Raw genomic sequence first — 27,251 nt, 5'->3', positions numbered from 1 at the left:
CAACTATATATATAATTTATGTGACCGTGGGTCCCTTGTTCCTTTGCGTGTTAGCTGCCTGCGTTACCTGGAAATACATGCCTGGTATCATTCTCTCCCTCCATACTATTCTAGCTAACCCGCTTATGCGTGTCATTTACTGCTGCTTAAGCCAGGCATGTGTGGAATCCCCTGCAGTTTTAAAGGGGGTATCCTTGAGTTCGACCCTTAGACCACTCAGCCAAAGATGCACTTTATTTTTATATAACTTTTATTTTGTTTGTATTGGGTAAGGAAGCTTGACTAGTACTCACTTTCAACCTCCCTCCCTCCCTAAGTGGGGTTCCAGCTCGTGGCCCTTGGCCTACAGAGACCCACCTTCCTCACGGTCTACCACCTCCAAGTCTCTATCAGCCCCTACTGCCTGGAAGGATGGGTACGTCCCCAGGTGTCCCTCGATACTGCCTTTGTCGGGGGTTCCCTTCAGCTTCTACCTGAAGAGGCTGGAACCTTAATCCAGTGCCTTAGGCTGCTCGGCCATGCCACACTGCAGTCCCTAAGGTATAACTGGAAGGCTGGGGCGTAGCGGTGCCCCTTGATGTGGCCTGTGCCCCTCTATATATACACGAGAGTGTATATCTTTATTTTATTTTTGTATGGGATGCTGACATCTTCCTCCGCCGCCTCCCCGTACCCGGTTTATAAGGGTATCGAGGAATAATAATTTGTATACATGTTAGCCTACCTAACAGCCATAGCACAATATATCTATATCGTGCAATTATGAGGAACAGAGGTGGGGGAAGCCTGGGCAGCCCCATGGTGCTCCCGGCCACGTGGTCCAAACGGCCGGAGGGCAAGGGGGTGATCTCCGGGTGCAGGCAGGGCTGGGAGCAGAGACAGTACCTCGTGGTCCAGCAGTGCAGGCAGCTGGGGGCCAGGTGTGCTGGAGGTCACGGCCTGTCGCTGACCGGGTTCTGGATGCCCTGTAGTGCACCCCCTCCGGGCTGGTTAGCTGGGTCTGGCCGGGGTGCTACAAATTATTGGCCGTATCGCCACACCTGCAGCCTCTGGTTGGGTACCGTGCGGTTCAATCCCTAGCCGTCTGGGCTGGATCGTGTTGGAGGGCCGCTCCAGCCGGGTTGCTTCGGCTGCTGCTGTTCATCGGGAGGGATCCAAAAAGGGTCGCTTTGCTGCGACGTTATGTTTTGGTGCCAGCGTGGCCCCCCCCCCCCCCCCCCCATCACAGCCCTGGGCGGGGCTATGACACGGGTGCTTTCCCATTCGCTGCAGGATGGGAGACCTGGGGGGAGTGCGCGCTGGCACCCCCCTTCTCCCCGTCGCCGTCCATCTCGAGGGGTTGACGCCATGGTTAAGGGTGGCACTGTGTAAGGTCAGTCCCATCTATAACTGGGCAAACAGCTGAAAATGGCTGGTCTGGGTTTTTGTTTTTTTTTTCCCCAGCCCTCTCTGCTGTTATGTACTAAGGGTGGTTTTGTTCCAAATTCTGTATATTTCAGAACAAATGTTTGACTGACATTTAAACCTGGCACAGGCATGTCATAAAAATGGTGCAATATATGGAGAAAAAAAAAAGACCAGGGCTTTTACTTCTCTAATTTAATTGCATTTGGATAATTCTGAATGAAGGGTGAGTGCCACACCGGTGAACTAAATCTGCATTTTCTGCAATTTATTAAACAGGAGCTTAGGATAATTTTGGAGGATGTGATATTATTGTGGACCCTACTCCTCATTCTGTAGGGGATGTTCTTGTTCATGAGGTTTCAGGATCTCACCTGTCTGTTCTTCTGTTGCACTCTGCTCTTTCACAACAAACACAGTATGCTTGCGTGGCAAGAGGATGTATTCCATGCACAGATCAAATACTTTACTTGCTTTCATGGTGTAATTTCTGATTTCTTTACCTGAGGGATTCCATTCTGTACACTCAAAATACCTTTTTTTTTTTGTTGCTCTGATATAAGATACTGGAATCCTCAAAGCATGACTCCTCCCCCCCCCCCCCCCCTTTCCCAGAACAGCAAGAAACCTTTTTTTAATCCCTATACCAAAACAAAATTTAATACTCTGGTTATATTTAACTTCAAAAGTGTTTCCCTCACTCCCCACCCTCCAGTACCTTCAAAATGTGTTATGCTTAGAAGTGGTAATCGGGGCATGAAATTTCAACTTTATTCATAACTAGCAGTACCCGGACACGCGTTGCAGTGGCAGAGTCAGGTTCTTTTCCCTCCCTCCCCCCTTCCCCTTGCTCATTTACCTCAGTCACTCATCCTCCTCCCCCTTGGTCACTCACCCCCCCCTTCCCTCCCCTGTCCCCACTCCAACTCTCTCCCCTCACTGTCACCTCCCCCCGCCTACTGCCTACCCTGCAGATCAGAAAACTTTTGTATTTCTATTTCTGTGGAACCCCCCCACCCTCCTGCCCCCCTCCCCAAGACCTGGGAAATTAAAATTGTTGGTGCTACAGGTGGTCTGTTCCTGGGCATCTGTGCGCATTATGTAGCCAAATAGGGGAGTGCCTATCCAAATTTGCACTCCCAAGTTTGTTTTGTGGTCTGGGGAGGGCTATTTTGGTGCGTTCCTGAGATCGTGCAAGTTTAGTGTATGTATTTGTGTGTGAACCTTCCCCCAAAAAACAACCCTATGAGAAAAGTTCTCTTAAACTAACCACCCCACATTCTTCTGCCCCCCCCCCCCCCCCAGAGTTGCCGAATGAATGAAACCTGCCCCACCCTCGTGATCCCTCCCCAGGATGTTCGCAATAAATATTACCACCCCCCACCCTCCAGACCCCCCGAGACCTGATAATGTCAGTTGGTGGAGTGGGCGTTCAGGAGCAGTCCGGGAGCGATGTATTGGCGTGGGTCCGTCGGCTGCGAGCACTGAAAAGGGTTCAGACGGCCCTTTGCCCTTACTATGTCACTGGGGTGGAGCAATGGCAGCAGTAGGTCCTCTGACATAGTAAGGGCAAAGGTCTGCTGGCTGGCAGTCCTGAAAATGGCGCCGAGGGGCCCTCGCCCTTACTATGTCACATGGGCTACTGCCACCATTGGTGTCCCCGAGTGGCATAGTAAGGGAAAGGGCCATCGGCGCCATGTTGATTGCTGGCAGCCGACGGCCGTAGTGCAGGAGATGTGTCCCGGACCGGTCCTGGCCCCCCGCTGGAGCCTCCCGGGCTTCTGTCAGGTTTTGTGTGTGCTGTGAGGGCCTGGGAAGTAAATCAATTTGGCATGTGTGTGGGGGGGCTGAGGAGGGTGGTGGGTGTATTTTATCTGTAAAGGAAATAGTTATCTTCCGGCGAAAAAAGTGCACGAATGTGTTAAAATGGAAGTGAAACGTGGACCTGGACTGGCGAAATGATTAGTGTAGCGTGTGTCAGTGTAAGGTGTAACAGATGGCGCTTACGTCCAGCAGATGTTGCTGTTTTCTGGAAAAAATCTTTAAACCTATTTCACCTGTCACAGGTGTGACATATCTGTAATGTAAGTACAGAAGAACCTTCCTGTATGCGAAATGAAGGTTGTGTCCATATTTGAAAGCAATCGGTTCAGTGGTTTCTGAGATTAGCGATTTTTGTCCAAACTATTTAACAATTTTATATAGATAGTACTTCCCCCAGCCCCATTGAAATTTGTCAGTGGGTACTCTTGTACAAGGATTCAAAAATGTGTCCATGGCTTACTTTCCAGGATAGAAATGCACTTGCCAAATACTTTTCTCCCCATCCTCCGTACATAAATTGTAGCCATCTCACTCTCCTTCACTTCCTTTTTCCCCTTGGCACAACTCTTATTTTCTCCTTTCACCCTCGTCTGTCTACCCACTCTTCCTTTTGGTCATGATGGGGGCCAGAGACTCTGCTTTCTGTCTGCCCCATCGAAATCAGCCTTCCAGCCATGACTATCTACCTCTTTCCAAGCAGTTAACATTTCAAAATGTGGGGTGCGTGGGGAAAAATTGGCAGCATAGGACACCTCTTTCTTATGGCTGCCTTCCCCATCCTACAGCAGTAAATGTCAAACTCCTTTTCTGTTTCCCAGCCTGACAGGCCCCCCCCCCCCCCTCTTTTTTTTTTTTTTTTTGACCATGGACTGAGGCAGGTATAGCCTTAAAAGTCCCAGGTAGCAGAGTGTCATGATCCAGCAGGCTGGATTACAGGTATTCTTCCAGCAGGAACGGTACAGGGCTCTAAAGCAGGGTGTAGGTCCTTCCACCTGTCTGGCCACTTCCCCCTTGGGTTGGGCCTGCAGGTTCTGGTGGCCAGCAGGACACCTCTGGCAGGGGGCATGGCAGGCAGGGTACAGGCAGAGGTCAAGGCAGCCGGAGATCAGCAAAGCAAGGGCAGAAATCAGTCTGGCTGAGCATCAGAAGATCAGTCCTTGGGAGGCAAGGCAGAGGAAACCAGGCTGAGCAGGAGCATGGAGAGAAGCCAGGAACAGGGTAAATCCAGGGCAAAACTGGAACAGGGATGCAAGGTAGGGTACAGCCAGGCTAGATAAGCTACTGGAAGGCTTGGAAAAGACAAGGGTAAGATAGGGAACATAGAAATAGGATAGGCCACTAGGAGGTCTAGACAAGGTAGGAAGAAGGCTTGGGAAAGGCTAGGCCACTGGGAGACCTAACCAGGATGCAGAGGGCACTTGGCCCACAGGGAACAGGAGGGTCACTGAGAGACCGACGGGGAACCAGGCAAGGAACAGATGGTACGAGACAAGAAGGCCTAAACTGGCCACACTGGGAATATTGACAAGGCAGAGAGATATAGATGGACTAGGACACTTGGAGATTGAGACTCAAAGGCCCCAGGGAGGCCCATTCAGGACAGGAACACAAAAACAGATGAAGGCAAACAAGAATAAATGGCAAGACGAGGACCAGGGGGAGGCCCACACAGGAACTAGGAAAACAAGGACAAAACAGGTCATACTTGGGAACAAGGCAAGAATGCCGTGCAAGGTTGGCAAGAGCAAGGAGCTGAGCTGGCTCAATGATGAGGCACTGAGCAAACTGTGAGGGAGGTTTATATAACATGGGCCTTGCTGCATCATACAGCCTTCAAGGTGGAAGCTAGAGCAGGATGGCGTGTGGACCAGTGAGGATACCTGCTGGAGGTGAGCTGCCTAGTAGCCAAAATTGTTACACTGGGCACCTAGAATTGGTGGTCTGGCGCCTGACATAAGCTGGTGCTGCTAGCCTGGGCTGAGGAGAGAAGCCTTCTACTGTGGGCCTATGTCAGAGAAAAATCTAAGGAAGTTGGAGAGAAAAGTAAGAGAGGGCAGTATGATTGGGGGAGAGACTGAAGGCATGTGAGAGTGTTTGCATTTTCCCAAAGTGGATGCACTGGTCTCTAAGCGGACGACTATCCCCATAGAGGGAGGAGCGTCCTAGAAGGATTGAGGCAATTCTTAAGCCTTTGAGATGGTGACAATGACTTTACAGATTGCTTCCTGTTGCGCTCTAGAGGCGTGATCTTATCTGCTTCTCTCTCAGGAGGTGGTTGAGTCTGGAGGGAATTCTAGAGCGGTTATGGAGCCCGCTGCTGCTTTTTTAGCAGATGCAGGCTGTGATTTGGTCCGTGCCACAGCCAGAGGAGTGGCTTCGGTGATAGTGGCCAGGCATCAGCTCTGGTTGCAAAATTAGTCAGCTGAAGCAGCCTCCAAATCTAATCTTACCAAGATGCCCTTTAAAGACTCGCTCTTGTTTGGGAGCAAGTTGGAGAAACTGGCCAGTAAGTGGGGTGAATCTCAGATTCCTCTGTTGCTGGAAGATAAGCAGTTATAGCGTCCCCTTTGGTATGAGGTATCATCTCCAGGGTTACAAGTAACTTCAGCCCTATAGAGGGTCGGCCTTTGATAGGTCTCAGTCCTTTTGTCCCAGACAGCCCAAACAAGGAGCAGGCTTGGGTGGTGGACCTTTCCGAATTTCCCAATGAAGGTTTGCCAACCCACCTTCGAGAAGAAGAGATAAGGGGACGTCTCTCCCTCTTTTATCAGAGGTGGCTCGAGATCACGTCGGACCAGTGGGTCCTGGAGGTGATACGAGGAGGATATGTGCTGGAATTTCATAGTATTCTTCAGGACGTGTTTAAAGTGTCCCCTTGCCACTCCATGCAGAAGAAGCAAATAGTTGAGTTCACGCTTCAAAGGCTGAGGGCTGTGGTTCTGGAACCCATGTCTCAAAGTATGGGGCGATATTCCATTTATTTTATTGTGCCCAAGAACTAGGGCTCCTTTGTCCCATCCTGGATCTTGCGGGTCAACAGTCATTTGGAGGTGATTCAATTCACATGAAAACCATATGCTCTGTGATAATGGCAGTGCAGTCGGGAATTGCTTACCTTCATATGCCCATCCAATTGGAATGCCAACGCTTTCTACGCTTTATGGTGTTGGGTGCCATTATCAGTTTCAGGTGCTGCCTTATGGTCTAGCCACCAGTTCCAGAACATTTTCCAAGGTTGTTGTGCTCTTAACAGTAGCCTTGCGAAGAGAAGTGATACTGGTGCACCCTTATTTGGATGACTGGCTGATTCGAGCCAAGTCTCAGGAAGAGAGCTGCTTGGTGACACACAAGGTGATCTCCTTATTGTAGGAGCTGAGCAATCTTCAGCCATCCCAGTCATTGGAGTATCTGGGGTCCGGTTTGACATGGGGCAGGACAGTTTTCCTACAAGAAGTTCATATTCAGAAATTGATAGTTGGTGAACACCATATGCCCAACAGTGTGGTCCTACCTAGAGGTGCTCGGCTTGATGGCGGCAACCGAGGAAGTGGTGCCGTGGGGAGGGCACATATGTGTCCTCTTTAGCGTTCTCTGCTGTCTCATTGGAACACGCAGTCTCAGGACTATGTGGTTCAGCTCCACTTGCTGATGGAAATCTGCTCCCACCTCCAATGGTGGTTGCAGGGGGATCATCTGAGGAAGGGAGTTCTCTTATCCGCTCCTACCTAGTTGGTACTCAGAACAGATACGAGTCTTCTTGGTTGGGAGGGGGGTTCACTGTCTGCAGTTAATGGCCCAAGGGTGTTGCTGTGCTGAAGAGTCCTGCTGGAACATCAGTTGCCTGGAAGCCCGGGCAGTATGACTGGCATGCTTGCAGTTCAGCCACAGGCTGCAAGATCAAGCAGTTCGCATGATGTCAGACAACATGACGACTAAGGCCTACATAAATTGCTAGGGAGGGACAGAGAGCCAGCAAGTGTCACAGGAAATAGACCAGCTTATTGAATGGACGGAAGTTCATCTGCAGATCTGTCTCTCATATTCCAGGAAAAGACCATGTAAGAGCGGATTTTCTAAGTAGGGAGAGTCTGGACCCAGGAGAGTGGGTGTTATCAGCCGAGGCGTTTCAGCTGATTGTGGATCATTGGGGCCTTCCATCCTTAGATTTGCTGGCAATTTCTCTCAATGCGAAGGTTCATAGATTTCTACAGTTGCAGGAGAGATCCATGTTCCCTGGGAATAGACGCTGTCGTACAGGTCTGGCCAGAAGACAGATTGCTTTATGCCTTTCCTCCGTGGCCCTTGTTGGGCAGGATGAGTCAAAGATGGAAGGCCACAGGGGGCTAGTACTCCTGGTGTCACCAGACTAGCCCAGGTGTCCTTGATATGCCTGTACTCCTGGTGGAGACCCCCCCCCTTCCCCTTTCACCGCAAATGGATGTTTCAGCAGGGACCGGTTCTTCATGAGGATCAGACTCTGTTCTGTCTTATGGTTTGGCCCTTGAGAGGGCTCGCCTGTTGAAGCGTGGTTATTCCTCTGCGATAACTGCCACCTTACTCCATGCTCGCAAGTTCTCCACTTCCTTGGCTTATGTGCAGGTTTGGAGAGTTTTTGAGGCCTAGTGTGAGGAGCGTGGTGTTCTTATTCATTCAGTTAAGATCCCACTCATTCTGGACTTTTTGCAGGTTGGGTTGAATAAAGGTTGGCCCTTATTTAATTCCTTGAAGGTGCAGGTTGTGACTCTTGCCTGTTTCAGGAGCCAGGTGAATGGTGGTTCATTGTCTCAACCTGATATGATCCATTTTTTTGAAGGAGTGAAGCATTTTAGGCCTCTCTTGAGGTTACCGGTTCCCTTGTGGCGCTGGATTTTTTAGCGGGCCCTACGTTCCAACCTCTGCATAGCCTTTCCTTGCAGTTATTGACCTTGAAGACTGTGTTCCTGGTGGCTGTATGTTCCGTGAGTCGAATATCTGAGGCCTCGTCTTGCCAGGAGCCGTTTCTTCAGGTGATTCCGGGGGTGTTACAGCTGCATACTGTTCATCCTTCTTGCCCAAGGCGGTCTTGGGCTTTCATTTGAATCAGTCCATTTCCTTGCTGTCACTGGACAAGGTCAGGGAGGCGGAGAAGTATCGCCTCTTGTGCTCCTTGGATATCAAGATGGATAGTCTATTTGTTCTCCTTGGTGGGAGTAAGCAGGGCGCTCTGGCTTCGCGGCTTACTGTAGCTCACTGGATTAAGGGGGTATTCATGGCCATGTATGTGAATGCTTTTCCTCAGCGAGTACTAGGCATCTTGTTTAAAATTGAAGGACCAATGGATGGTGCAACATACAAGGAGATACTGCAAGACAACTTGCTGCAGTCTGCTAAAAAAAACAAACAAAAAACTAAACTTGGGAGAAGTTCACCTTTCAGCAGGTTAATAATCCCAAGCATAAGGCCAAAGCAGCCCAGGAGTAGTTGAACAAAAAGATGAATGTTCTACAATGGCCAAGTCAAAGTCCAGATATGACCAGTTGAATCTGTGGCACTATTGAAAATTGCAGTCCATAAGCATCATCCAAACAACTTGAACAACCTGGAGCAAATCTGCCAGGAAGACTAGACAAAAATCACTCCAAAACAATGTGCAAAGCTGATAGAAACAGCCCACCAGCAAAACATCTTCTACCAACTAGTCTGAAGGGACTGAATACTTATGCAAACAGCATTTTTCAGTTTTTTTTTATTTTACAAACTATGAAGGGAGATAACTGTGGCTTTAAAAATTTACTGAAGCCACTGTGTATATACGAGGAGAAAAATTGTGAGCAAAATTCTCTTAATTCATGACAATTTCAGGGCACTTAGAAATCAAAAGTTCTGGCAGACCCTGGTGGAGGAGAGGTTCCTGGATAAAGCCCTACCTGCACACCGACTGCCTTGGTGAGATTGAGTGGGGAGAAACATACAGCTGAGTCCTGAGTCAGCCACTGACATCATCTTTGTGGGACCCTACAAATCGTGCGGCATGCTGCTGCCGCCGGTACGACACCTAAGCAGAGTGTGGCTTTGGCCGATTTTGAATATTTGGGATTTTTATTGGATGCTCTTTGACTGTATGGGGCGAAAGCAGAAGGCAAAGATCATTACTCCTCTCCAACTACCTATAGTAACATCTGTCCCATGGATGCGCATGTAAATTGGCTTGTGCCACAAGCAGACTGCGTTCGAAACACCCTTGAGGTATCTCCGAGTCGGGGCAATGGCCCTACTCCTCCCCAACCCCCAGGTGCTACAGTTGAAGATGGTTCCATTGGAGGTAGTTCTGTAAACGTGAGTGAGGGAGGTTTAAACTCCCCTGTAGTTAAATTAGCTGTAACATCTCAGCTGGATTTGCAACATCAAAGAACACTGAATGGGACCTCTCCTATTTTGAAGATTCTTCCAATGTCACTATGGGAGATTTGTGGAGAATGCTGCTGTTAAAGTTAGACTCAAATGTTTCACAGGTCCACTCTTGCCTTTCGTCATAAGTAAATGTTAAGATTTCTATTGAATATCAGGGGAAAAGATTACTTGAGCTGGAATCATCTGTAAAACTTTGTCACCAAAAATTCATAATATCCAAAATGCTGAAAATATGGATATAGCTGACAGTTTATCCTTACATTTAGAATTGGAAAATGTTGAAAATTTGAGTTAAGAACTTATGTTTTGTTAACAATCTTGTTATTGGAAAACTATCTTCTTATGAAATGTTTAGGAAGTTTTTGCAGGAAAATGTTATTTGAGGAGGATAAGATCCCTGCTATTTCTAAGATTTATTTATTTTCCTGCCCAGTCCAATAGCAGTGCAGGTGGGGAAATGGAGAGGAACCCAGTTATCTCAACATTCCTTGAAGAATCTTTTAGATATTATAAATAAGAGCTACTTTATTTGTTTTTCTCTGGAAAGAGAAAAAGAAAATATGTAAAATTCTTTAAAAATGACGCCCCCTTTTGTGGACAGAAAATGTTTCCTGATGTCTCCAAGCCTACTCAGGCTCGTAGGAGATATTTCCTTGCCTTGAAAAATAAAGCCTTGGCGGTTGGGGCAACTTTTTATTTAAAATTTCCATGTAAATGCCATATAATTTTTTAAGGCAAAATTTATATTTTCTGAACATTCTCATTTGGAGACCTTCTTAGCAGATAAAATTGAGTTAAATGTGAGTCTTCCAACACCAGAAAAGTAAGGCCAAAAAAGAAAAATGGAACCTTCCTCTCCTCAAGATAATTGTTTTATATTTGTTTAAAATTATAAGGTTTCCCCTAATTATATGGATCTTGTGAGGCATAAACGATTTGTTAAAAATTTCCTGATGGTTGTATGCTCTACACAAGTTTGCTTCTAAATTGTTTTGTAATGTTGCCTGGTGTAAAATGAAAAGTTCAATAAAGAGAAAATTAAAAAAAAAAAAAAAGTTCCTATGTATAGTGAGCAGAGGTATATATATTTTTTGTCCTTATGGTGACTTTGATATTTGATACAAGCAAAAGTCATAGACATACCAGAGGACAACATTAAAAATGGGCTGTCAGCTATGTGCCCAGCGGACATGGCACACAGACCGAATCCTTTGGTTTTTTTTTTGTTCCCAAAGCCTGTGGGCATTCCAGGGCTGTCCTAGATCTAAAATTTCTTTTTAAAAGCAGATTCGAAGATGGAATTGTTAGTAACATTAGTATTGGAAAAGGGGGTTTCCTCAACTATAGACTTGAAGGATACATGTCTCAATATTCCAGTTTGACCAAATCACCAGAGGTTCCTATAGTCAGGGATGTTCATGTTGAATACCCTTCACTCATCCCCCAGTGCATTATAATAAGTTGGAAAGAATTACACATTGCATCTATAACAGGGGGAGATATGGAGTTCAGGTGATCCCAAAACAGTTGCAGTCGGAACCAAAGTTAGCGAATCCTAACAACTTTCAGTGGACAGTAGGGATGTGCAGCCAGAAAGTATTGGTTGGATTTGGGATATGTATTCGTCGGGGCCCAGATACATTGCATTCGTTCAATGGCGGCCCGATATGTTGATACGTGCATTCATTTTCCGGTTCCCATTAAAGTCAATGGGGGAAGTATTTGCAGTCTATTTTTGGCTGCAGAATTGGGGTTTTATTATCAATTTTGATGTGCTGTCAGGGAGAGGTAAGAGTGTGCAGCATTCATGGCAGTCCAGATATCGCAGGTGAAATGCACTCTCCCCTCTGCCTTAGGTCATCCCCAGCCTATGCAAGCTTTCTGCTAAATGTGCTTCTGGAGGGGAGGGACTCTGTAATTTGGAACTACAACCTTCAGAAAATGCTTGAAACCCACATTCTCCACTAACTGCATGGGCTGGTCATCAAGGGCAATCATTTCCACAATGCTCCTGATCACAACTTTTGAGGCTGCCTGCCTCCTACCCCGGGATAGCGTTACTGCACTCCACCCCATTTCCTCCATGGTGGGTTGTCGCTTCTGCCACATGTCAGGGGGTTGCTAGCCTGCCACCTGACTGCTAGAAGGGGATGAGGGTGTGGGCTGACTATGCTGCTTTTGAACCACTTTACGCTGCTTGGAAGGGGTCCCCTGACTGGTACTGCCACAATCTCCAGATGGCAGTACTCTTGTTGGGTGTTGCCTCTTCATATGATGCGTCATGCCAAAATTAGATGTCCCATTTGCTTGCCTCTGCTAATCTCCCTGCCACAGTAATTACACCGAGCAAAACGTGGGTCATCTGTCACTTTAAAGTGGCTCCAGATCGCAGATGTCTTTTGTGATCCTCCCTTCTCTAAAGCCTTGGGAGTGGATGCTGGCACTGGAGCTGAAGTAGTGGGTGCACCCTGAGAAGCAATGCCAGGGGCCTCAGTCACCCTCTGTGCCTGCACTGACTGCTCCTCCTCCTCCTCCTCAGTGTCATCTCTCCTCTGCTGCACTGAAGTGGAGGCTAAGACAGGACTAACTGATCCTCCTAAAGCTTTGTCAGCTATTACTACTTCCGTTTCTGATGAGAATCCCACACAAGATGATTCTTCATCTGAATCAGAAGCAAACAGTGACTGCGCTACATTGTCAACGCTAAGTGTTAGTCGAGACTTCTGTCCCCCTGCTGCTTTTGGGTGTCGACATTTTGTCTGGCATGACTCAGCCTCCCCTTCCCTCACCTCCAAAACTACAGGGTCAGAAACAGGTCGTGGTGATGGCGATGCATCATGGTCAGACTTCATTTTTTTCTGGATGGAACTGCTTGCCCCTCCAAAGAGTTTAGATTACGACAGGTCCCTTTTTAACTTTAATGGAGTGGCACTAGTGCCTTTTGAAGTGCCTCCTCTGCCAGTCCCAATCACTCGACTTCATCTAGCTTTCCCTGACATTATGGATTTAATGTCACTGCCTACTGGCTGCCCACTGTCACAGTGCCTTGCTATGCACTAATGTAAGGTGTGTGGTGTGCACACACACACAGCTTGCTTGTAAGCACAAAAGAGGCAGACTGGGGATTTCACTGCAAAGACTGTCCCAATAATAAAGTTCAGTCTGCTAAACTGCCAGCCCACTGCAGCCCAGTGCAGAGAGACTGAGTTGAATTAAACAAACTCAGTTTAAAAAAGCTGGAATTGTTGGCACAGTAGGAAAATCGATGAAATATATTTTCCAATGGAGATTCTAGTAAAATTGAATATATCTCTCCCAGCCACAACACCCAACTGGTGCTTGCTTGCAACCTAGCCCAGAGGGTGAATGAAACAAAATGGCACTGCTAGCAACTTCTCTCCCTGGCACAGAGAGACAGTCTCAGATCACCTAAATAAACTGCTTAAAAAACACAGGGCTAGCTGGCACAGGCACTGCATCCAAATAAAGAATAAATAGCCTAGCTAGCAATTCAATAGAGATTTCTGAACTCAGACTAGCTCTGAGTGCAGCCTGCTTCCACAGAGACCACCTCCCCACACCACCCCTGCAAAGAATGTGCATGGCATGCCGCGTGCTTAAGTATATATAGTGCTGGGTCATCAGGAAAATTGTTACCGAGCACTGAATGACTGCGCGATTGGCTGCATTCAGTGCATTTCACAAAATGTTATTGCTGATACACTGCATTCCGGTATCTGTGCCAACCCGTCCGACCCTTTCCTGTGAATCACTGATGACTCACAGGAAAGGGCTGGTTTTTGGCTCTGGATAGTGGATACACCGAAATGGCGTCCTCCGATTGCAAATGGCGAAGAAAAGCGCATGAGCCATGAAACGGATGATAAGTTATATTCGTGGGGAGTCGTGATATGTTTCGCCTCCCTACGAATATAACGAATAGGGACATATACGTTGCGGATTGCCAATACGGTGAAAACGAATGCACACCCCTAGTGGACAGCCACCATACCAAAAAATAGAATTGCATTGTTAAAATGAATGTCTGAGCCCACGTTTCACTCTGAACAGATGAAGCATTAATGCAGGGCAAGAGGAAGTTGGAAAGGACTTAGGTGGACTACTTGGGGGAGAGGGGAGAGACGCAGGACATCAGATTAAGTGGGTTCATGATTGGGAACAGTGTACGGCTTTTAATCATATTCTTCCAAGATAACCCCCTCAATAGGAATCAAAGGTAATTTTATTTTTCCTGTATTATGAAAAAAAAACAAAAAAAACCAAACAAACCTTGCTGACTTTTTTTTTTTCCTTATTGAAGTGATGTTGCTTTTTTGAAGGGAGAAACGAGAGCTAGTCATGCACCTCCCATGAATTGTACCAAGATGCAGCTTAGTACTTGGGAATGGTATCGGGAAGTCTTGAGTTCTAATCCCAGCTCTGCTCCTGGTTGATTTGCTATCCACCTGGCCCGCTGCAGCAGTTTGTCCAGATGTAACTGGCTAGTAATAAACCCAAGCGAAAGTGTTTATTTTTTGAATAATAAAGCACTTCTGAGATCCTGTTTGAATTGATAAAAACATAATTAACATGAATCAAATGAATTCTGAAAGCAGTCGCGGCACTTCAGACAGCACAGCCTCCAGCCTTTCCATCGGGTGCTGCGCTTCAGACAGCACAGCCTCCAACCTTTCCATCAGCCAGAGCATTCTTGCAAAAGTGGCTTTTACATTTTAAGTTTCTACATTCCCTTCACTTAATTGAAATCCTTCTCTCCTGTTCTTATTAAAATGTGAGCAATTTAGCCAGAGGGGACTCGTGAACAATTTAATGAGACTCTTGAAAATCGTGCAGGGGAGTCCCAAAACTCTTCTTTTTGAAAGAAAGATAAAAAGTCTTTTCAAATTCTGCTGCAAGTTACTTTAATCGCTGCCCATCAGTTTCCAGGTATGTGGCTTTTTTATTTTTTGGTCCCTTTTGTTCCTAATCAATAATTACACCCCCATAAAGCTAGCTCTTTGGTAGAGATGCAGAAGAAATAGACTTTAACAGAAGAAAGGCATTCGGCCTGCAGCACTCTGTGGTTACATGTCCCAGTGGTACAATGACACAAAAAAAGAGCTAATGCAGTTGCTCTTGAAAGCAATTTTTATTCATTGTAACAAGTCTAACAGCTCTTGGCTCACATTCATCCATTAAGTCATTAGAAGGTTGCACAGGAGTGCTCCAGGTTTAACCCTTCTTAGTGCACACAGGTAGTAAACGAAGTTTCCCTTTTGGTGCAGGGCCCACCGACCCTTGGTTGATAGCTGAGGAAAGGTGTTGGGCTGTGTGACTTCAGCTGTCTCCTGACCATGGTCAGCTCTTGGATAAACTTATTTACTTTTTATGTTCTTTAATTGAATGGTCAGTCTTTTTTGGCATGTGTTGACAGTTGGTTTCAATAAAAAGCAGAGTTTCAGCTGACATTGGGCCTTGTTCGAAAAGGGCTGCTTTTTTTTCCTGTTTTTGTACATGTGAAGAAAGCCTTTACAGCTTAAGACATACTTAAATTGTTGCTCCATAAAATGCACCAGTTCATTCTCTTTCCGTTAGCAAATGTTAGTGCAGGGGAAATTTACACCACTTTATCATCCCAACTTTTCTGAAGCTATGATTCCTCCACGTTTCTCACGCAGTTGGAGGGGCATGGCATGGTGTATTTCTACACATCTCTGTTGTACTAACTTATTCTGCATCTGGTTTTGTGACAGATCCCCAAGGAAGTGGCTGACATCTTTAATGCCCCCAGTGATGATGAAGAGTTTATTGGTTTTCAAGACCATGTTCCCTCAGAGGCACAGACTATGTCATCCGAGGACAGCTGCGATAGTTTTGACTCCTTGGAGTCTGGAAAAAAGGTAAGGAAGTTTCACGTGTTAGCATAGTAACATAGTAATTGACAGTAGATAAAGACATACGGGCAGATTCAGTAAAATGCGCGGGAGAGCCAGCGCTCCGAGGCGAGCACCCGCTCTCCTGATGTGCACCCAGGCCACTCTCCTGGGGCACGCGATTCTCTATGCAAAAAACTCACTTTTTTTAGTTTTTAAATTTTTAATTAAAACAAGTGTGGTGCTGGATCAGCTACTTTCAATCTTATCAATGCCAAAATTCCAGTGCAACATGAAATAATTGTTTCAAAATTTGCTGTTCTACCAGCATTCAAACAACATTGACCTCTAAGATAAGTAATTTTACGCCTTGAAGTTGCCGATAAAAGTTTCATTGGTCTATGGGCTTCTTTGGAATACATACAGACTGCGATATCTTGTTACAATATTAACCAAATTCCAATAGCTACAATGTTGTTTGAATGCTGGTTGAACAGCAAATTTTGAAACAATTATCTCATGCGGCACTGGAATTTTGGCATTGATAAGATTGAAAGTAGCTGATCCAGCACCACACTTGTTTTAATTAAAAATTAAAAAACTAAAAAAGTGATTTTTCAATAAATTAAAAAGAGGTTTTTATAGGACCTATGATTGTACAGACTGGTTTCAAATCTGATTGAATATTCAGAAACTGCACCAGTACTTAGGTCCTTTTTCCTCTTGATAAAATTTATTGATAAAGTTACACATAAATAATAGCGGTCTCAGATATTCATATTTAACACCAGCTCATTTTGTGATCTCTGTTATATACACTGGTGAATCCAGTTGCAGGATCACCATGAAGACTCTCTGCCAGCACTTCAGACTCTCTCTCTTCAACCAGGAGGTCTGCAAGGCAGGGTCAGAGGAAGTCGTTCTGCCACTAGAGGAAGTACTATCTTCCAGCCCTTGCTCCCATTCTGAGTGAGCTCCCATGGCCATCCCAGGCAACAGAGCTACCAAGCCCCAGCTGGCTCCCCAGCCAAATCCTGGGACAGGGTTTTGACTGGATCATAAGGAGCATAAGCCAGCCACCTGTACCTGAGACACGACCTCCTGGTTGGGGGCAGGCTATGGTTCTTTGCAGATCGGTGGCCCAGCATAACCTCGGACCAGTGGGTTCTGTCCATCATCCATCAAGGGTAACAAACCTAATGGGTGTCCTGCCAAATTGCCCCCCCCCGGGTACCCGTTTTGGGGGCCAGTAGCACATCAGGAGGTACTGTTGCGGGAGCTCTCTGCCCTTTTAACAGCCAGAGCGGTCGAAACCTGTCCCAAGCAAAGAGGCCAGGGATTCTACTCCTAGTACTTCTTGATTCCAAAGAGAACGGAGGACTCCGTCCCATCCGAGACCTAAGGGCCCTGATCAAGTTTCTCACAAACAAAAGTTCAAGATGGCTTCCCTGGGACTCTGATTCCCCTCCTGCAAAAAGGGGACTGGCTATGCTCTCTCGATTTTAAAGGACACACATACTCATATCAAGGTTTTCCCAGGTCTCAGGAATTAACTCAGATTTGTGGTGGGGAAAACAGCGCTTCCAGTACAGAGTGTTGCTGTTCGGGCTAGCATTGGCCCCACGTGTCTTCACAAAATGTCTGGCTGTGGTGGGGGTGCATCTCTGCAGACTTGGCTGATCAAGAGCACCTCTCAAGGGCCAATCGGGCCTTACGCTTGACCATCCGGATGTTAAACTCTAGTGAATCTGTCATCAACTACCCAAAGTTCCATCTCAGCCAGTCACCTCGATTGGACTTCATTGGAGCCCTGCTAGACACAGCTCAGGCAAGAGCCTTCCTGCCGCTTGAAGCGGTGTGGATCTGGTCTTGGAGTCTGTCCCACTGGATGGTACTCAGGACCATATATCTGGAACAGAGAACGTGATAGCAGACAGACTGAGTCATGCATTAGAACCCCACGAGTGATCTCTGGACCGCGGGGGTAGCGAACTGGATCTTTGCCTCTGAGGGAGCCCGGATTTGGACTTGTTTACTTCCCCCTGCAACAGGAAGGTGATTCGGTTCTGCTCCCTGTACAGGTCAGATGGCAAACCATCCTCAGATGCTTTTACCCAATATTGGGGCAGGGGTCTTCTGTACATGTATCCTCCGATTTCTCTAGTCACGAAGACTCTCTTGAAGCTTCACGAGGACCAAGGGACTATGATCATCATAGCCCCTCCTTGGCTGCGACAAATTTGGTTTCCACTCCTTCGGGAGTTGTCCATCCGAAGACCAATCAGTCTGGGGACTTCCCCAGATCTCATCGTGTAATATCAGGGCAGGCTGAGGCATTCCAACCTCCAGGCTCGGTCTCTCACAGCCTTAATGCCGAGAGGTTAATCCTGCAGTCGCTTGATCTTTCTGTGGATGTGTCTCAGGTCCTGCTAGCTTACAGAAAGCCTTCCATTAGAAAATCCTATGGTCTGAAGTGGAGGAGGTTTTCTGTGTGGTGTGAGCAGAAGGTCCTAGATCCGTTCTCCTGTCCCATGCAAAAACTGCTTGACTACCTCCTACCTCCTATCGGAGGCTGGCTTAAAAACCAACTCCATCACAGTTCATCTCTGTGCAACTGGCGCATACCACAGAGGTGTAGATGGTGCATCCATCTCTGTACAGCTGATAGTCGTACACTTCATGCAGGGCTTGTTTCAATTGAAGCCTCCCACTGTCTTGGGACCTTAATGTGGTGTTAGCTCAGCTGATGAAAGCTCCTTTTGAGTCACCGCTCCTGTGACCTGAAGTACCTGACTTAGAAGGTCATATTTTTGGTGGCGGTCAGTTCAGCATGTAGGGTCTGCGAGCTCCAGGCCTTAGTGACTTATCCACTTCATACCAAGTTTTATCATGAATAGGGTGTGTACACAAGACCACCCTAAGTTCCTGCCTAAGGTAGTGACAGATGCCCATCTTAACCAGTCAATCATCCTACCAACATTCTTTCCCAGGCCCCATTCGCACCAAGGTGAATGAACACTCAGTTTGGATTGCAAGAGAACCTTGGCCTATCTGGAGTGGACAGAAGCCCATAGACAGTTCACTCAACTTTTTTTTGACAGGAATAGGTTGGAAGTTACCATTACCAAACAGATACTATACAATTTGTTAGCAGACTGCATCTTGGGTATCATGTCAAGGCTCATTCTGTCAGAGCAATGGCAACGTCGGTGGCCCACTTGCGAGTAGTTCCCATGGAGGAGATCTGCAAGGCTGCAATGTGGAGTTCTCTCCACACATTCGCATCTCACTACTATCTTGATAGGGATGGCCAACGTGATAGTAGGTTTGGCCAATCTGTCCTTCGGAATCTCTTTGAGGTGTAGAACTCAACTCTTTCTGACTAGGGCTCATTGTTTGGGTTCAGGCTGTCTCCCCTTCTGTTACCAAAAGCACTGTGGTGGTTGTGCCTGTTGGCATCTGGTTGATGCTTGTTGGTCCCCCTTTGTTTTGGGGGGGCAGCCTGTGTGTGAGGACTACCAACCTGCTTGTCCTAGGAGAAAGCAGAGTTGCTTACCTGTAACAGGTATTCTCCTAGGACAGCAGGATGTTAGTCCTCACGAAACCTGCTCGCCACCCCACGGAGTTGGGTTTCTCCTATTTTTTTATTTTATTTTTATTGTAATGCTATGTTACAAGACTGAAGAGGGACCCCGCATGGAATAGGGCGTGCTCAGTATGCACAGTCAAAGTTCCAGAAACTTTGACATAAATTTTCCGTGCCAGGCTCCATCCGATGTCATCCGTGTGAGGACTAACATCCTGCTGTCCTAGGAGAACATCTGTTACAGGTAAGCAACTCTGCTTTGCTTTATTTTAAAACTTGTGTGCCGACACTTCTTAATTGTGCCATCACAATGCATAAGATCACCCCATGAGTTTTAAAAATGTGGTGGTGGTGGTGGAAAAAATGTGGTGGAAAAGCTTGAATCTGTGCAAAAGCAATTCTGTAGGGAGTGAAGAGTAGTATGTGCAAAGAGTGCCCATTAAAGAGTAGCATGTGATTTTCAATAGGCCACTTGTCATGTCTTGTCAATGTGTAGCGGGGGCACTCTGGGATAAGCTTGAGAGAAACTGCTTTATTGGACAAACCATAGGTAATTTTACATAATTTTGACATTAGCTTTTGAGGCATCTTGGTTCATCTGTTAAAAGATAAAAATGAATTGTTTGAACAGATAAATTTGTGTATTATCCCTCCCTAGTGAGTGGGGTGGTTTGAGTGAGTTCTAGACTGTTAATGTATTGTATTTTTGCATTCAATAAAACATTACTATGGAACGGCTCAGATGAGTAAAAGTGAAATAAAATTTGCATGGTACTGTGATTCTGAGTAAGTGGAATCACAGGTCATTTTGAATTAATTAAGGCTATTGCATGATTAAGCAGGGTCAGGGAATGGGGTTTTGCAGTAAATGAAGTGTCTGTTTTGGGTACCGTTACTTAGTCATGTGTAACACAGATACTTGGTCCACAGGAGCATGATTTGCAGCTTTGGAGCTGACTCTAGATATAAGTAGCCCTTGCCCCAACTATCCCTCAACAACAGGAGCTGCCATGGCAGTTCATGGGCTAGATCAACTCCCAGGGTTTCCCTGCATTGGGAGGAAAATTCTTTCACAGCTCTCTGTTTTCTGCCACAGTCCAGTAAAATACACATGACCATGGTAGACGGTAAAAAAAAAAACAAAACCCTTTTACTGGTAAACTTTATTGCAGGTGAAAAATCAGTGGATACACTTCTGTTTAGTGTATGTCAATATGGGTCGATATTCAGCCATTATCTGGCTGGATTAGCTTGTTTGGCTATCTTGGCTGAGAACAGTGCAGCTGAACTGCTGAATATACTCTGTTATAGTTTGTCGGATATGTTTATCCAGATAACCTGAGGACAGTTAACTAGCTATCCTCTATTTATTCTGCTAAGCCTGATAATGCTGAATATCTGCATTTATCCAGTAAGTCGGACAAGTGGCTCTGCCCTGTAATGACCCTCACTTACAGGCCGATACAGTACAGTGCGCTCTGACGGAGCACACTGTTAACCCGCCATTGGACGCATGTTTTCTCTTACCCCTTATTCAGTAAGGGGCGGAAACGCACGTCCACCCCGCCGAACCTAATAGCGCCCTCAACATTCAAGCTGCACATTTTACTTTCAGAAATTAGCGCCTACCCAAATGGTATATGGGGAGTTCGGGCAATCGCTGCTAAATTCTTTTGCAACGCCTTACTATACCACTGCCACATTGAAGCAGAGGGGGCTAGGCTGGGGGCCTCCTCTGTGATCCTTATAAGTTTCATAAACCCTCTACCGAATGCTGTACCAGGCAATGCGGGGTAAACACAGAATTTGTCTTGGAACATAGATGGCCTGGGCTCAACATAAAAAAGGGAAAAAATATACCAAACCCTTAAGCGTTTTAAGGCCAACCTGGTATGCCTTCAAGAAATGCATCTAAATGCTATGAAGGGAATGGGTGCAGACATGTTTCTTCACCCCTGCTAAAGGTAAAAAAGGAGGGATTGCAATATTGATCAGCAAAGATACTGATTTTGAGATCACTAGAGAAATATCAGATCCAGAAGGTCGCTACCTTATTGTGCAAGGCCAATTGGAAGGCAATCCCCTTACCATCTGCAACGTTTATGCTCCCAATGCCCCAGACCGTGGCGTTTTTCCACAAATTTCTGGAACAAAAATGGGACCTTTTTGTTCAGCATAATTTCCAACATCAAGAGAACCCCACTTTATTTTGGGAAACCAGCAAAGTAGTACTGAGGGGAGACATCATAGCTTATGTCTCTAACAGAAATAAACAGCTGAACAAGGCTATCTAAGACCTAGAACAGAGATTTCAGGATGCCAAGTCCAACTTAGCGCACAATCCAACTCAACAAAACAAAGAATTATACCGGGCCTGCTTAAACACACTGAATGCCACCTTACATCTCAGAGCACAAAAAGCCTTAAAGATAAACTAGCACTCCTTTAGATATGGCAACAAATCTGCAAAGTTACCAGCTAGGCTTGTTACTATTAGGCAACGAAGATCACGCATCAAAGGCCTAAAAACACCTCCGGAGACCTACTAACGACTAGCCCAGAAATCTGTCAAACCTTCAGGCAATTTTATGAAACCTTATATGCAGAGGATCGGATGGGAACCACCTCAGACGAAGACCAATCTTTCCATAATCTCGTACTTCCCATGTTAAATGAGACACAACTGGAATGCCTCAACCGTCCCATCTCAGCAGCTGAAGTCCATTTTGTAATTAAAACTGGGAAATCGCATAAAGCACAGGGTCCAGACGGGTTTCCCGTGGATTTTTACAAGATACTATGTCAACTTCTTAATCCATTAACCCACTTCTTCCCAGATGCATGTCAGAAAAATGAGTTTCCTCCAACCTTTAACAAGACTTTCATAACTGTCTTTCCTAAACCAGGCAAGGATCCAAAGCTGACTTTGTCATATCTGCCAATTTCTCTTCTAAACTATGACCTGAAACTCTTTGAACGTAGCTGAGCCTTAAGGCTCAGCACCATACTACCCACCAAGCTGGTTTTGTGAAACACTGAAATACCAGCTTCCATGTAATAAGGCTTATTAGGGCGATCAAATCTTCAAGGCATACTGGTACCCAGACTCTAGCAGCTGGCTTTGATTCTGAGATTTTGACAGTGTCCTGGGAATACATGTTCTCTGTTTTGCAGAGGTTTGGGTTTCAGGGCTCCATCATACAGTACATCACTGTTTATATCGCAATCCAATATTTATTTTATTTATTTATTTAAGTTTTTTTATATACCAACATTCAAGACGATAGTCCCATCATGCTGGTTCACAAGAAACAGGGGTGCAATTAAAATAAACTTTACAATTTGAACAATAGTGCAGAAAAGCAGTTACATGTAACAGGGAATCATGTAACTGCTATAATGTGTGATAATGTGTGATGTGCTATATAATGTGTGATATTGAATTCCCTGTTACATGTAACAGGGAATTCAATATCACACATTATAGCTAATACTCATATTTCAGGCCCTATCCCCATTCACAGAGGAGACCGACAAGTTTGCCCATTCTCTCCGATCTTGTACATCTTAACTATAGACACTCTACTTCAAAAGATCGAGTGTTATCCATGGATTCTCTGGTAATGGAAGTAAGTTGACAGTAGTGGCATTTGCAGATGAAGCCACAAGCTGAACTACCCATAACTTTGGAAATACAGAAAGCTTTTGGAAAATTTGCTGGCCTAAAAATCAACTGTGAAAAATCAGAAGCACTGGATGCATTAGGGACATAAAGGTCACAATGGTCAGGCCCTTTCCCCTTAAAATGGGTCACGCAGGATCTGAAATATCTAGGCATTCATATTCCAGCCAACCCCGATAAGCTCTATGAACATGTCACTCTAAAGAAGCAATAGCTGTTAGCAGACTGCAACTCTGGTGCAATTTACCGTTATCCTTATCTGGTAAAATATATCTACTAAAAATGATGGAAATACCCAAATGGCTTTACACCTTTTATATGTTATCTATCTGGCTTACCAAACAGGATATTGAGGAAATCAACAGAGGAATAAAGCAATTCCTGTGGGGGGGGGGGGAGTCAAGAATTCCTCTGGATGTATTAATGTGACCCAAGGCAGATGGGGGCCTCAACTGCCCTAACCTCTTGCTTTACAATTTAGCCAGCCTGATGAGACACATTCGTGATTGGTTATCTGATACTTCTTACTCATAGGGGGCAATCTGGCTTTCACGGGTTAAGATGTATCCACCAACTGATCGTTTGCTTCTCAGACCTACTGGAGACATTCTTAATCCCTCCTAGGGACTTCTATGTTTATCTGCAATTACAGCACTATATAAGTCATCTGCAATCCAACAATCCAGATCTGCTGAATTACCAAAAGCTGCAAGAGCTCTTAGTGGGAGAGGATCAACACCGACAAAAATGTGTCCAATTTTATAGGGAGCTGCAGAAAATCCAGACAGTCAAGTACCTGCAGGTACTCACCAAAAATGGTCTGCTCTCACACCTGTTGCACCTCACATCCTGACCTCCGAGGATCTGCAACTGTGCTTCTTGAACATCCTGGCATGCTTCAGTGATTTAAAAAAATGTAATCCCTGATTTATGCAGTTCAGTCTTCAACCTGTATTATATCACAACCACCTGTTTTGCAATTTTTAAATCTGGTTGGTGGTTCATATCTGATTTTATCTTTATCATTTACTATCTGCCTTGCAAAATACTAGCTCTTTTGTGTGTGCCGTTGTAAACTGCTCTTGTGGGTGCAGTATGCCCAGCTGTGGTATGGATTCATTCACCCATGCACTTCATGACCCTGGATCCTCTTGCCTCTAGAGCAGGGGTGGGTAATTCCAGTCCTCGAGGGCCACAAACCTGTTGAGGTTTTAGGATATCCTAATGAATATGCATGACATAGATTTGCATACAACTGAGGCAGAGTGCATGCAAATCTCTCTCATGCATATTCATTAGGGATATCCTGAAAAACAGACTGGTTTGTGGCCCTCTAGGACCAGAAGTGCCCACCCCTGCTCTAGAGTGTATTTCTGGCCATGGGACTCCCGTGGTCTGTGTTCCTCTAAAATACATCTGTGTTGAGGTTGGGTTTGTCCATTTTCTTCCCCTGCCTGACTCCAAGGTTCCTGTCATTCATTCTGTTAGCTTGTGATATTGCTATCAATTGGTGAGAATAGCATAAAGATCACAAAAGCAGCTGGAGTTGAGAAGCAAGGAGGATGACTGAGGGTAATGGAACCTATCCCTAGTACTAAAACTCTTTTTTAAAACTCTTTTAACTCAATGTGGGGGTCAACTACATCTGCTTGAGCTAGTGGCTTAAAACGAGGCGCTCAACAATGCGCCCCCTTGGGCAATTTTGTTCAGTCACTATTTCTTTTTTTTTTTTTAACCTATTTGCTCTGTTTATTTTTCTTCCTTGATTATGGTGAAGAGGAAAGGTAGAGTGCAGAAGGCAACAGTTTCTCATGCCCCCATTCAATGAACGATTCCCCAAATGTCAGGCTCTATAATGCAGAATAACTCAAGTATAGCCCTCATTGCTGGATCCAAAAGTGGAGCAATGGTCGGTCAGACCAAGGCAGAAGCAGCATTGTGTCCTGAGATCCGCAATCCTCCTCCACCTCCAGCAGTGACTTTTTCAGCAATTCCGGCCCTTCTGTATTGGCATCTGAAGGTTTAAGTCCAGCACCAGGGATGGGGGACCATCATATGGGCAAGGTGGGATTTTGGGAGAGTCTCCATTACAGAAACCTGCCAACCTAAGCCTTGAAGATGAATGGCAAGCTATTGTTTTTCTGGAAAGATCTATCAGTGAAGGGAGTCTAATCTTTTTTTTATTGAGGCCAATGCTGTAGAAAAAACTAAGCTTCTCGCTGCCAGGCACTTTTTGAGGATCATGATGGAAGGCTTAAAGTTTTGGAGTCTCAAAATCTTATCCCAAAGGAATTTAGAGCAACCTTTTGTGCTGGCTTGCTCTACTATGAAGCGATATCTTGAACTCTTGGAGAATCCATCCTGCATTCTTACGGGTAGATTTTAAAAGGTCCTCACATATGCCCATAAACATGCGTATCTCACTGCACACACAAATACGCGCTATTTTATAACCTACGCCTGCATGTCTGCACTTTGCATGAGTGCCACTTTGCCACAGCTCCTCATTAGGCGCAGGAGTCTGGGGAACATCGAGGGGGGTGGAGAGGGAGAGAGAGAGAGAGAAACTCTTTATAGGGCTCAGTCTGGTACTTTATATATGGACCATTGTAAGGGGGCACTTTCCTTTTCATCATTTATAAGGTCTAAAATTCTTTAAAGATGTAAATTTCACAGTGGATACCTCCTGAATGTCTGTAACCCTGATTCAAACTGTCCCTTTCAATGGTCCGTATAGAGTATCAGACTGAGCCCTATAAAGTCTCCCTCCCCCCAATGAGGACCTGTGGTAAAGTGGCACATATAACATATGTGCTCTGGCTGAGGAAAATTTGGAGTTATGGTGTCTGTGCTGGCCCCGCCTCTGGAACACCCATGCCCTGCCCCGCCTACTTTTTCTGAGCACGCTTACCTCGGTGTACGCACGCCCTTCCCGACTATTTAAAATTTGCATAGCTCCCGCGTGGCCCCTTTGTGTGCAAGACTTTTAAAATCTACCTCTTAATTTGCAGTTGCTTAATTTTCCCTGTACTCCCTTAATTTCTCAAGAACTGGTGGTTAGGTATTTAAAAGAAATTTTGGGACTAACCAATGCACATTTACTTTCCTTTTCTAAAATGTACTGTTTCTCCAATATTTCTAGAACACAAGAAGCTTCTGCGAGTCCTGCTGTTCCTCTCGAAGACTTTAATTTGACTAGCTCTTCCAAGAACTTAATGATGTTAATGATTGTGCCACATTGTTTAGTTTCCAGTGTGTCAGAAGTAAATAAAAATTTCATTATGAGATTTTGTTTTTCTGTAATAAGAATACTCTGTTTCTAGGTCCTAAAATACCTACTTTTCCTGATCTTTTTAGATAGACTCAAATCAGACACAGAACTTTTCTTCAGTAGAGAGGAATTGTTTTGGGCCTGGAGGATCAAGTTTGCCTTCGATACCCAGTTTATTAAGCTGGAGGTTAACAAATTTGTTTTCTTTGAACCCAATCAATTAAAGCATCTTTTGGGCAGTAGGATTGCAAACCATCCTGCTTCCACTCCAGAGCCTATGCACTTTTGCAGTGTGCGGTTATAGAAAAAAAATGTCAGGTAATTTTTCTCTTCCTCGTTGAGCTTGTTCCAAAAGCTCTTCTCGCTCCCTTTTTTGATGAGTATTGAGGGTAAAAAATTGTTATGATCTTTATTAATGTTTAGCTTTTCCTTTAGTTATCTCTTTTTTTTTTTTTTTTGCCCTAATTTATTTGTGCAAGATTAATTCTTGTATGCATTATTTATTTAAAAATGTTTTCTATATCATCAAGTTATTTACCATCATAACGGTTTACAAAAAAGGCATATATACTAGGATATAGTTAGTACTTTACAAAAAAGGTGCCAGTAGTATTCGGTAACAAAGAAATGTTAAAAACTAGTTGAATAATGATATATATTACCTATTGATACATGACTCATGGGTGAAGCAATTGTAATTCATTCTAGACTTTTCATTTGTGTTTACGATTATCAGTGTGATAAAAATAATTTCCAGGTGGTATCTGGAGATTATATGTTGGGCGCTTTATGCCAGCTGTACCTTATTTATTTTCACCGTTCTTTTTGTAAAAGGCTTGTTTGAAAAGCCAGTTTTTCAGATTTATTTTAAACAGTTTGAGATTTCTTTGTAGTCTTAGTTCTAGAGGCATATAGTGTTCCATAAAATGGGACCGGTCAGTGATATAGCTCGCTCCCTGACCTGGGCCAGTCTTGCCGTTTTTACTGACAGGATAGTTAAGAGTGCTTTGTTTGCTGATCTTAAATTTCTATGCGGTACATGTACTCGTATTGTAAAATTATAAAGAGAAAAAAAAGACCCAGCTAAATTGGCCAAAAGCCATTACAGTTCTGAAAGCCAACACAGTCTGCTTTCAGTATATTGCACCCTATTCAGTGTAAGCCATTACAGCTCTAATTTTTAACCAGGCTCGTGAGCCCTGATGTTACTTAACCCCCAAA

At 45.1% G+C, this 27,251-nt stretch overlaps 1 protein-coding gene across 1 annotated transcript in view; it reads left to right on the top strand.

Moving 5' to 3' along the window:
* CDCA7L (cell division cycle associated 7 like) overlaps window positions 1–27,251 on the top strand; it is an 88,882-nt gene that overhangs the window by 11,712 nt on the left and 49,919 nt on the right. The window contains exon 2 of the mRNA XM_029589064.1: window positions 15,372–15,518. Within this exon, the coding sequence (XP_029444924.1) occupies window positions 15,372–15,518 (147 nt within the window). The remainder of the gene's footprint in view (window positions 1–15,371; window positions 15,519–27,251) is intronic.

This window comes from Rhinatrema bivittatum, chromosome 2 (genome assembly GCF_901001135.1).
Source record: "Rhinatrema bivittatum chromosome 2, aRhiBiv1.1, whole genome shotgun sequence".
NCBI lineage: Eukaryota > Metazoa > Chordata > Amphibia > Gymnophiona > Rhinatrematidae > Rhinatrema > Rhinatrema bivittatum.
The sequence above is the reverse complement of the archived record's forward strand: the minus strand, read 5'-3'. Positions and strand labels throughout refer to the sequence as shown.